Raw genomic sequence first — 13,002 nt, forward strand, 5'->3', positions numbered from 1 at the left:
CGCTGTGAGAATAAATGTATTTGTAATGTAATACTGCACAAAAACTACAGGAGCAACTGTGCATTTTTCTTTTCTGAAAACTAGCAGGTCTGTTGATATTTTTATTCATGTTGTTTCATGTTATGCTGAACAATTTTATTGCTGTGTTTTGCATTTAACAGTATTGAGTTCAAACAGTTTGTTTCTCGTCAACTTTCCCTGTGAGTCAAATCCAACTTTTTGAGCCATTTGAGCTCCCTTACTTGCTGCATTGGGGATTCAGGAAGCAGCTTCACTATCATAACAAAAGCGTTAAGAAACGCCGTTTGTTGACAAATTATGTTATATTTCCTGGTCTTTTATCGTCAGTCAGTCTGTAACGTGAACTACTTTCAGTATGCAGACGGTCTGTTATCTTGTCAAAGTTTACCGTCTAAACAATGTGCTGTTATTTCGTTTATTTAGACCACTTTGCTAACATCACTGGCAGGCTACAGAGTTAGCCGAAACGGCTAACTTAAATCCTCCAGGAACTTAAGTTGGAGGAAGATTTTCCATCAAGCCTGGGCATCCGATGAAACTTAAGCACCTTCCAGTAAAAGTGGAGTAGTGTGTGTTCATAGAGGTGGGTAAAATAAGCTACTGTTTCTTTGATTTTCTGGTTTGTTTTTTAACATTAACTTGTGTTATATTTTGATTTCATTCCAGGGAAGTGAAAGTGCTTACTGTAGAAATAAAAATTGTACTATTGCAAGAACTGGACAGTGAGAGGAAAGATTGTTAACCTGCAGGTTGAGATGTGCAAGAGTCCCATAACTGAGAAGGAAAAAGTTTTTTCCATGTGTAATATTTTATTTTATTTAGTTACGAATCAGAAGATAGGTTATGCCTTAGTGTTTGAAAAAGCTAAAAATAAATCTAAAACCTTTGGGACTCCATCCTTTGGAATTCTCAAAACCCAAACAGAAAGCAACCAACGTAATGACAAGTTTGAACACCAAAGCTATCATTCTACACTTCACTGCACTTCACTTTGTTAAGTACACTTTAAGTATCACGTTGGACCCATTTTTTCCTTTAGAACTGCTTTAATTCGTTGTGGCACAGATTCAAGGTGCTGGAAACATTCCTCGGATACTTTGGTACTTACTTTGATGTGATAGCATCGCAGTTGCTGCAGAAGTGTCGGCTGGAAATCTATGTTGCAAATTTCCTGTTTCACCACATCCGAAAGGTCACTAGATTGAGATCTGGTGACTGGGTACAGTGAACTCATTGTTTTGTCCATGAAACTAGTTTTTCCTTTTTGACTTGCCACGTTATCTTGCTGGAAGCAGTTATCAGAAGATGAGTACACTGTGATCGTAAAGAGAAAGGAAAGGAAATGGTTAGCTACAATACTGGGGTAGGCTGTGCTGGTTAAATATGGTCTGCTGGTACTAAGGGGTGCAAATTGTGCCAAGACAATATCCCCTATGCCATCACCAGCAGACTGAACTTTTGAGAGTAGGTAAGCTGGATTCATGCTTTCATGTTGTTTACACAGAATTCTGACTCTACCATCTGAATGTCACGGCAAAAATAAAGACTCATCAGACCAGGAAACTTTTTTTTCAGTTTTCTATTGTTTGATGTTGGTGATCTCTTGTGAACTGTACCATCAGTTTCCTGTTTTCAGCTGAAAGGAGTGGCGCTCTTTATGCCCTTCTTGTTTGAGGTGTTGTCTGCATACCATGGTTATAACGAGTGTACACCTGAGTTACTGTTGCCTTCCCATCAGCTCAAAGTAGAAGTCACTTTGAGTCACAATGACAGTAGTCTTTTCACCCACAGAACCGCCACTCACTTGATATTTTCTGTTTTTTGGTCCATTTTCTGTAAACCATAGAGCTGTGTGGGAAAGCCCCAGTCCATCATTAGCCATGCTGGCAGCAGGTCTCATGTCTATGTAATTGAGTTGCTGCCTTGCGTTTGGCTCATTAGATATCTCTGGTAACAAGCAGTTGAAGAGATGTACCTAATGAAGTGGCCAATTAAAAGTATTTTCAGCCTAATAGTCCAACAGAAAATACGTTTGACTTTGACCTTTGGCTTTTATGACTAGCAAATATATTGTAAAATATATGTTTCCATGTTTGCTTTAATTTAATTTATTTCCTAATGGGTCTGTTTAATCATGCATTATAAACAGAGGTAAATGTTTTGCTCAAATTTAACAGAAACAACGTCTGTGACTAAAATTAGAGCTGTTTAATCATGGAGATTATTATATTCTGTGAGGATGGTGCTTAATTTATCTTCATGTCCGAGGAGTCTGGTCCTATCAGTCTGCGCTGTATTATATTAAAAGGTTTTTCTTATCCACACTGAGGTATGTGCTTAAGGAGGAAATTATTTCGGGGCACAGTCATTGTGATTAGGCGTGCCTGTACAGCAGCAAGATTTGTGATTAATGATTTTCTTTATTGTGCTAATACAGAACGATGCCACGCTTGCAGTCCGGTGTGTGGAAGCATTTTACCCCAGCCATCAAAGATGGAAGAGAGACCTTCATGTGCAACTACTGCTCAAAGACATACACAAAGAACGCGACTAAGATGCAGATGCATTTAGACAAATGCAAGGAGTACTCTGTGGTTTCGCAGCAGTCGCCCGGCCCAGATGGGAGCTCCTCTGCCTCCATCCCTGTTCCCTCCTTATCGTTCTTGCCATCTGCCACTCCTGGGGGACAGTTTCTCATTGATTCTGTGGATCAACGCAGCCAGGCGTATGCCGACGAGTGCCTGGCGAGAGCTGTGTACGCCACGTCTTCACCCCTCACTCTCACAGACAATATTTACTGGAAACGATTTTTCAGTGTTCTTCGGCCGGCTTATTGTCCACCCCCTAGAGAGGCTCTTTCCTCACATCTGTTGGACTGTGAGTTCGACAGAGTACAAAGTCAGGTTCATGAGAGCATAGGGAAAGCAGACTGCGTCGCCATCATCAGCAGTGGCTGGTCTAACGTGAAAGAAACTGGAACTATTATCTATGCTGTTGCTACTCCCGTACCGCTGTTTTACAAATGCACAATGACAAAGGAGCAGACACACACAAGCACATTTATTGCTGACGAACTTAAAGGCGTCATAAATGAAGTCGGCTCACAAAAGGTTTTCGCTGTCGTCACTGACGATGCCCCGGAAATGATGGCAGCGTGGGTTCAAGTGGAGGAAGCTTTCCCGCACATATCGGCTATTGGCTGCACAGCGTCCGGTGTCGAGCGTCTCTTTTACGACATAGTGGCGCAGCCGTCTATGAAGTCACTGTGCAGGAGAGCTGAGCAGGTGGTGAGGTGTGTTCAAGAGCGGCAAATGTTAAGTGACACTTTTAGGTGCTGGCAGACTACAAAAATAAGAGACCACACTTCTAAAGGGACAGCACTGGAACTGCCCTCTGGCACAAACTGGACTAGTGTGGTTAACATGTTCAGCAGCCTCCTCGAGGGTCAGAACTCTCTACGAGAGATGGCAGTCTCTCCCACACTGGATATTGAAGTGACTGTCAGGGCTACTTTGCAAGATGCCGAGTTTTGGAAAGGGCTGAGCAGCAGTCGGAACTTACTGTACTTGATTGGGAATTATATTGATTTCTTGAAAAGAGAAGATGCCGCGCTCTCTGGTGTTGTCGACATGTTCAGTCAGCTAAGATACGTCATCGGGACTTCTCTGTCAGCATCTGTGCTGCACAGCGCCGAGCAGAAAGCTGTCACGGCATCATTAGACAGGTGTCAGGAGTTCTGCGTGAAACCTATCCACGCAGCAGCGTACATGCTCGATCCAAAGCACGTCGGACAGCAGACGCTCACCGGGGAGCAGATAAACAGCGCTTACTATGCGATATCCAACCTGTCGCACCATTTGAATCTCGACGAGGGTAAAGTGCTCGGCAGCTTTGCCAGGTTCTCGGCCAAGCAGGGACTGTGGAAGGGGGGTGGAATATGGAGCTCGTGTCAGCACGTGTCCGCATCCACATGGTGGAAAGGCCTGTGCTCTTCTGAGCCGCTCTCTGCCGTTGCCTTCGCTATACTCCAGATCCCACCGACAACAGGTGCGTGCGAGCGCCTGTGGCAGCACCTCCGTAGTATGAAGATGAAAGGCTTTGTCTCAGCGGAGAGGGTGCAGAAACTTGTCGCAGTGCAGGCAAATCTCAATCTTTTAGAGCCAAGCGACTTTGACTATGCTCCACTGGAGAGTGACGAAGAGAAAAAGGCTTCATTTCAATCAGAGTCTCACCAGTAAGAAAAATGCCTTACAGTGTAATAAAATACAACTATTAGACTAGATGTACATTTCCTTTCAGTGTACAGGATTTGAACTACTCTGCAAAACAAAGTAAACTGCACCTTGCTCATGTTTCTTTATTCAATCCAAGGCTTTTAGAGAAAACACCTTCATAAGGAGACACTGAATCAGATGCCTTCATGTGTTTTAATCATCTACAGTGAATTCAAGTTTTTTTGTATTACATAATCGCAGTATTTATCAAATTTTTAATCACAACTTAAAATATTAACACAACAACAAGGTCATATATTTCTTACAGCAACTAAACGATGTAAATAAAACCACTGTATTTATTGAAGATAACACTTTTGTCTCTTTTGCGTTTCTACCTGCATGTCAAATAACTTCACCTTCACACACCTTAGAAAGTGTTTCTGCACAAATGTTCTTCAGAAATACACCACAATAATTTTAACAAGTAAGATCTAATCTTTATAGTGAAGTTACCAGGTTACCAGCGATTATTTTATCTTTTTTTTTTCCAATGGAATGAGCATAGAAGTAATTCGCTGTAGAGATGTTGGTAGTTATGTTTTCTTACTTTGAGGTTTCCACTCTTTGCTCTAAGCCAAGTGGCTGTTGGTCTTACATTTAATAGAGTGCTAGTGTTCTTCAAATAAAAGCGAATTCGTGAGTTTAAAAGGTTTAGCACCTTAAACCGAACGTTATACAATGAAATAAAATTACGTTTTGCATTGGTTTTTAAATTAAACGCATCATAAAATAAGCTCTGATGTATCTATGCAATGAGGCACTCACTGTTTCCTCACTCCATTACTCCCACACCCTACACGGGTCTTTCCCTCATCTCTGTCACCACCTCTGCTGTCTTGTGCCAGCGGTTTTGCACCGGGGGGGCCTTGGGACTCCTAGGGTTGATCTGGGCCTCATAAACACTAGCATTATTAATCTTTACAGAAATGAGCCGGCTCGTCTCTAGAGGTGTCTCTGCTTCAGTGGCAGCAGATCTGAGGCAATGCTCTCCACTGGAACACTCAGTAATTCCACCGATGCCTTTTCCTTGAACTTCATACATTTCTTCTTGCTGCCTGTTGTCTGTTCTTCACGGTGGATCTTGTAGGCTGTAATAATTAGAGAGACCGTTTATATCAGGTTACAGAAGAACAGGGCCGTGTTCAAGATGTGTGCTGTTTATGCCAGATGGTGCGTTGGTTGGTTTTTAAAGTTGCCCTTTTAGTGATTTAGTCATATGAAGCTGAGTGCATGCAATTACTAATATGGTAATTTTTTTCTTTTTGGTCATGGTTTTATCTGTGTTTCATCATTTGTTACAGGCCAACATGATCAGTGTCAAAGGCTTTTTGTGTTGTCGGCTCACGAAGCGCTACTGTTACATTCTAACTTTCTGCCTGGAGGTAAAATTCAAATATGACACATAATTCAAAACAGTAAAATGTTGTAACTCTGTACACAGAATATTTTCAATTGTTTTACTATAGTATTGTACAAAAGACTTTAGAAAATAGATCAAGCTTTCTTGTAATTGTTTTTTATTTTTTTTAATTATTAAATATTGTTCAGGAGTCGTTCTTCAGGCATCTTGAAGGACATTCAAAGCTTTTCTTTAAATGTCTGCGTTTTGTTCTGTTCTCTGTCAAGATGATCCCACACTGCTTCAATACTGTTGAGGTCTGAGCTCTGAGGAGGCCCATGAATACCAAATACTGTTTTATTGTATGTTTTTCTATCCAGGTATGCTCTTAGTCCATTGGCACTGTATTTGGGATCATTGTCATACTGAAAAAAGAAGCTGTTCTCAATCAGATGATTTCCAGATGAATCAAAATCTCACGCTGCTTTTCTGCGTTCATAATTCCATCAATTTTAACAAGATCTCCAACACCACTGCCTAAAATTCAGCCACAAACCATGACAGAGCTTCCACTGTGTTTTACAGATGGCTGCAGACACACTGCTGGAGCTTTCCCCCTAATCTTGTCACTACACTGACAACAGTTTTGAACTGTTTGAAATCTGGATTGATAGCTTTATAAGGCCTGTTCTTCTTCTTCTTCTTCCACTTCTCGAGTTTTTCCAAATAGACACATAGCACATCATGACAAGGAGTGTGTCAGGTTTTTGGCTAATGGCTTTTTGGGAATTACCTTGTTGGTATAAAAATATTTTTTGGTGCCTTCAAACTGAGTTACCTTTGACATTTTTCATCTTTTAAATAAAGAAACAGGAACAAATTGTCTTTTTGACGCAGAGTCCAAGTTAAAAGGACGTAAACATCCGATTTAAATTCACTCTTGTGAGCAAAAAGACAGCTAAAGCCCAAGAATATCTAGCTCTTTGTAAGCAAAATATAAAGAAATAAGGGTTGGGCCTGACCCATTGTTCCTTATTATATTTTGAAATGAAAAGAGAGATGATTAATCTGATGAAAGAATCATGAATAAAACAAATGTATAATGGGATCCAAATGCCCACTTAATTACCTTTAATAGCCACTTTAGGTCACCTCTTTCTCTCTAATATATAACCTATACACCTTTCATACATCTCACTTTACCTGTTTTCAGCTTTGTGCGACATCTACAATGCCCTATAATTAAATGACTCCGTTGCTGCCTCTCTGACATAGAAACATCATTTATCCCTCTTCAGTGTTTTTAGTGTGTAGCGCCATGAATCTGCCATCTGGCTAGATCATAACACAATAGTCCTGCGACAAGGCTTTAACCACTGTAGATAAACACGCGTTTAAACACACACTGGTGTAGTTATATCACTATGCAAACAAGAGGAAATTGTTGAATTTCAGCTCGGCTTAACTGGCACGGTCCACTAGTGAAGAAACACAAGCTCTCAGCAGCAGTTGGAGAAGGTGGCCTGGAAACAACAATGAAAAGCATTCTGCTTTTCTTGGGAATTTGTGATTGGGGAGGGGGCATACCGATTAAGCTGTCTGAATTCCCCCATTAAACCCTCCACAGTACATTAGCCACCAAATCTCTGGACAATATGACAACAGATTAACATGTCTCTCTTAATTTAACTGTGGACATGATGAACTGCACCGCGCAATTTGTTTGCAGTTCTGGCTTGTAAAGCACTGTGCGGGGTAACTTATGAAGTGTGGTCTGATAATTAAAGCCAGACAAGATTGTGTGTAATTTTGTAATCTAATCTGTTTGATAAAGTATGACTGCTTTAACAGCTGGTGCCAATCCAAGTATAACTCTCTCATCAAGGACTGATACTATTATCTTAGCCTGGAACAATGGCTGGCTTTAATAGGGACTGTGTGTGAGACAAAGAGAGCAAGTGAGGAACCAGTGGTGTGCTTACATTGCAAACAAAAGCAAGTTTGTCCAGAAGGAGAAGGTTATAGTTTTGCAGGAGTATCACTAGCTCAAGGAGCAAAATTTAAAACCCTGAGGGGAAAGGTACAGTATGGGATTTCATCAAGGAGTCTTTCAGTTGTTACTCCCCGTCTCTGCTGCTGTAGCCTGTTCACTATCTTAGTATCTCTGTAGTCATACATAAAAAGTCAGTATCTCGAAATACCAAATGAAAAGGCACAATGAAAACTGCATGTGGAGTCCTCAGAGTAAAAGGCCGACCTTTTTCTGGAAAGAGATTGCCTATAAGATTTTAAAGTAAACACCACACTGGAAGCAGGGAGAAACATGTGCCCAGGCTCAGTGTGTTTGTGTAAGTGCACTGCTTTCGGATGCCACATCCATGCATGCAGACAAAATAAGGTTTGCTGGTTCTCTTAACACAGACTTAAGATTATAGAGATACCAGAAGATGGGTGATTACACAAGAAGAACTGGACAGGGATGTAGAAGGGCACTGACCAGGCAGCGGGATCTGTATCTGCTCCTTTGTGCAACAGTTTTACTGACCCACTGCAAAACCAGTTGTGCTAGTTGATGTTTCAGCCTCCATAATGTTTGCCCCACCCTGTTTAGTAGCCAGTAGTGGACTCTAGTGAATGCCAGTGGAGTTGCACAATGCCTACCTATGAGCACACGCCCCACTTAAGTAGATCCAGACTGTTTCTGCAACAATTTATATATACAGACTTTTGAATTATGCACTAATATCAAGCATTTGTGGACACAGTGAAGAACGATGTTTGCTGAGATGGTTCTGAATCAAGGGTGGGTAATTAATTTCCCCAAGGAGCCCAAAGAAAACAGATGTTCAGTTTTGGTTTTCAGCCACCTGTACCATGTACCAGCACATAGATACAGATTCTCTGCAATTTAATGCAGAGAAACATTATTCTTAAATCATTCAACTTTTTGAGATGCCTTCTCCACTTTTCTACCTAAAGACTCTCTAAGATGTTCTTTTTTATGTGCAATCATGTAACTAGAGTGCCTAATTGTTTCATTGGTACTGTGTTTTGAATAAATTTGTGTTTAACTGAATCGCAAGACATTGTGTTTATTGTGCATTTGCATTTCATACAACATCCCAAACTTTTTTGGACAGTCTCGACGTTTGTTTCAGTGGAAATCTTAAACACAGTCAGGCTACATTTCTTCCTCCCTTTTATCCTTGTCACTGAGTCTAAAGTGGCCGAGCAACTGCGTCAGAAGGCTAAACCTTTATTTAGAGATGACCATTGTGTCAGACTGTTAGGGTATGCAACCATTGCTAACGTCCAACCTACTGTAATAACAAGCCAGCAACAGTTTGCGGTTAGAGGCACCCATCATTTTCTCATTCCTCACCCCGGCCAACACCAACCCACTCATCAACCCACTCCCCTCTAACCTCTCCATCTGAAAAACAAAAACAACAGATGGGCTCTGCCAAGGAGACTCCTACCCATTACCACAGTAAGGAGCCAGAGGGGTGGTGGGAGTGCTAAGCTGCTTGCTTTGCAGATATGTAAAGTAACCTGGTGGCACAGAGAGACTAGGGTGTTCTCCCTTGCATGCCTTGTTCTCGCTGCTCTCAGCACCTCATAATGCTTTTATAATTACATTTCAACACAGCTGAATTATGATTGGGTGATCCTAGCATTTTTTTTCCTGGCTATCACCTACTTCACTTGACGGTAGGTCATGCTGGTCTCTGAAATTAGAGGCCTGCATAAGCTGCAAATTACATATAGAAACACATTTTAAAAACCTAATGATAACCTGCACACTTGTGTAACATCTGAAGATGGAGCTACAAATAATTATCAGCTCAATCTCCAGCTCTAAGCTTTAAAAAGCTTCCTAATGGTTTATAGCTCATTGTTTAACTGCTGTTATGCAACTTTACCATTTAGCTTCACGATGCATGCTGTTTTTGGTCACAGCAGAAAGCTTTTTTTTAGCAAAAAAGCCAAAGCACCCACAGTACACTACCTGCTCAGCAAAAACTACAGCATAAACTACTATTCAAAATCCTTGTTATTGTGGCCATATTTGAAGTGTCTGTGGTAAAACCAGCAACCATCATGAAAATGTGTTACATAGTGATGGAGACAGGTCACTGAGGAAAACACTGGACTCCAGTGCAGCATATCAGGCAGCTCAGGAAAAGGGTTTTTATTTGAGAGACTGACTGTGGGATGGATTTGGGCTTGAAATCTTTGCAGACCTTTTGAATACACCGTGGGATGGGCACTTTAGGTAAATGGGTAAAATATATCACTGAATCAAAAGTGAAATTGTTAGTCTGCAGAAAATGATGCTTACATCTCAGTTCACTAAGGAAGATCTATAGTCTGTTGCTCTTTTTTTTGGGGGGGGGGGGGGGGGGGGGGGGGTAGAGAGGTCACCTACTAATGGGAAAGTTGGTGGTCTAATCCCCGACTGCTCCAGTCTGCATGTCAAGTATCCTCGGGCAAGATACTAACCCCAAGTTACTCTCCGATGCATCAATCAGAGTATGAATGTGTGTGAATGTAGTTAGAGAGTACAGAAAAAGTGCTTGTGAGAATGGGTGTGATTGGGTGAATGAGGCATGTTGTATAGAGCGCTTTGAGTACTCCGGGAGAGTAGAAAAGTGCTATATAAGAATCAGTCCATTTACCATGTTCTTTACAGAACCTCTGCTTCCTCATGCTGTCAAACTCAGCTCTGACATCATTACTGTAGTCCAATGATTTCCTTACATCATTTCTGCTAGCCAATCAGCCTCTGTTCTGTGTGCTTTAAGTGCTCCTCTGCCCTTCTGCCTTTCAGATTGGCATTCATGCCATCCACCTTCTTCCTATCACCGCCTCACCCTGGTCATATCCACCAACACCAGCTGATTGTTGATTTCCCAGAACAGATCTTGTGAAAACTGTGTGAATACTTTGCTTATTTTGGTATGAAATTGGGAGACCAGAACAAGCTATGGGCATGTCATTCAGTTATCCCAGTATGTTTTGAAAACCTCTCTGAGCAAAGACTATAGAAAAGAGAAAGACCTTAGGTTTTGGTGATCCAGTGGCGTACATGGAACCATAGAATCCCTTTGATGACAGATACTTCTGTTTAGTAAATATTTCTGGATACATTTGTCAAACTAAATCAGTTAGCCAGTCAGTTAGCCTAACCTTCCATCAGCAATGATGAACATTCGGATGAAAGACACGCTACCCATTTTTACTGGCTTATTCGATAAGAGAGAAGAGTTGCACTACATTCTAGAGATGGGAACCGTGGAGATCCAGCTTCTATTAGCTCACCTGTCCCCCAGTTATTCACTCAGCCAGACTTAAATGACTTAGCACAAGATGTTGATCTGTCAAAGGAAGCAACTGAATTGATTGGGTCTAGGCTCAGTGGGAAAAACCTGCTGGCTCCAGGAACCATGTTTTCTTTTTACAGGCGTAATGTGAAGGATGTTATTCCTTTCTTTCAAATGGATGGTGACTTTGTCTATTGAGCTGATGCTGAAGGTCTTTTGGGTGCAGTGGGTTTTCAGTACGAGGCGGACGAGTGGAGTCTGTTCACTGACAGCTCAAAGCAAGCATATAATATGCCCTGTAATGGTAGTCCCTTTGCATCTGTGCCAGTTCTGCCCAGCTAAAAGAAACCTATGAAAATAAGGTAATTGTGTTTGAGAATAATATACAATATAATATACTATAATATACAATGATCACACATTTGTGAAAAAAAGTACATTTCTACTGTTTTCTAGAAAACAGTAGAAATGTTATTTTGTTCAATTCTTCCCAGTTCTTCTCTCCATATTAAAATGCTAACATATCACGTTGTAATTGGAAATTTAGTGTTGCAGTTCAGTTACAACCTTTATCTAAGTACCATATACAATTTAATTGTTACATCTTAATGTAGAATTAGGGGAAGATCACAAGCTTAAGCCTTTTAAAATGGCAACTAAAAATGGAAATACAGAACATCCTGGGCCTTCTGACCTCAGGAAATCACATGATAGGGTGGGGCTAGGTTTCACAGCCGGTTCACCTGAAACCTTGGCTGATTGTGAGTTAAAACCCGTTTTCACATCTTGGCTCATGTGATTAGGTAGAGGATCAATGGGGGTCCATGACCCTCTTGGGGACACTGCCATAGGGCATAAAATCTGGGACTCTTCACCATTTGACCTCAGAACTGAAGAAGCTTCTCGGATGAGATGTGAAACGTCTTCGAGCAACTTAAAGAAGTCCAGACGCTTTTCTTTCCAAACTCCTTAGACTACAGTACTCGATTAAACTGTAACTTCCACCACAAAGGATGAGCTTATTATTAGGTAACCCAGAGTTATGAAGTGATCCCTGAATATTTATTTTTTATTACACATGATAGTGATTAGGTCGGCTGTAGGTATATTATATATTGTTTTGATTCAAACACTTGAATCAAGCAACATCTGGATTCTTAAAAGTGTTGTTCTTATTGTCTGTAATTGGTTTGTTGCTATGTACTGGTGTGTGATTTATGTTTACATGATGTTGTGCCTTATGCCTGGCATTGCACACAGACTTGTTTTATTCCAGCAAACATTGGCTTTAGCTAAAAGCCAGGGGACTCATCTGTGATGAGAAATGGCACAAAATAACCCAAATAGTAATGACACTATTGGGGATGATGCCATTTGCACTGCGTACGAGGTCTATCTATTTCATCTTTGGAAAGTCATTTTGTTTGGATGCAATAGCTAACTGCTCTTATCAGACAAGGTTGTTAAAACTGGTGGAAGAAGAGCACAAACAAAGCCTGTTAAAGTCAGAGTCAGCTGCATATAGAAAAACACAGCCCCTTCCTACCATTAGGAGACATTGCCATTCCTTTTCTCAGAAGGAATATCAGGCACTCCAAGTGTAATGTCAAATTAAATATTTCAGAGTTGAACAATACAATGTGCAATGTAATTATGATGTTAATATAGAAAATAACCCAGGTGTCATAAGGAGGAATGGTCCAATACTGACTGCAACTTGGACATTGTCACAAAGTCAAGTTCCAAACCCACAATGTTACCGATATTGCAGACCGATTTACTGAGTCTGTTGGTGTCCACTACTCTCAGGTTCCTTCCAAGCACACCACAGCACAGATAGCACTGATAGCACTGACCACAACTGACTGATACAACATCCTGAGCATCGTCCTGTAGATGTTAAAGGACCTCAGTCATCTCAGAAAATAGCAATGGCTAGATAGTAGAGATGACCCTTCTTGTAGAAGGCTTCTGTGATTTAAATGAAGTCCAGTTCATTGCCATTGTAAACACTGAGGTATTGTAATTGTCTACTGTCCCC

General features: G+C 41.0%; 1 protein-coding gene across 1 annotated transcript; it reads left to right on the forward strand.

The window, feature by feature from the left end:
* The first annotated feature begins 257 nt into the window (after positions 1-257).
* LOC102794807 (uncharacterized) lies at positions 258-4,597 on the forward strand. Its single transcript, XM_006794334.3, has 2 exons — positions 258-604; positions 2,459-4,597. The coding sequence occupies exon 2, from the start codon at positions 2,463-2,465 to the stop codon at positions 4,257-4,259; it is 1,797 nt and encodes a 598-aa protein (XP_006794397.1). The 5' UTR covers positions 258-604; positions 2,459-2,462; the 3' UTR covers positions 4,260-4,597.
* Positions 4,598-13,002: the final 8,405 nt, after the last annotated feature.

This window comes from Neolamprologus brichardi, chromosome 22 (genome assembly GCF_056152115.1).
Source record: "Neolamprologus brichardi isolate AB-2024 chromosome 22, ASM5615211v1, whole genome shotgun sequence".
Taxonomy (NCBI): domain Eukaryota; kingdom Metazoa; phylum Chordata; class Actinopteri; order Cichliformes; family Cichlidae; genus Neolamprologus; species Neolamprologus brichardi.

What these genes read in the sequence shown, in the direction of transcription:
- LOC102794807 (XM_006794334.3), top strand. Translation starts at nt 2,463, where the DNA reads ATGCCACGCTTGCAGTCCGGTGTGTGGAAGCATTTTACCCCAGCCATC.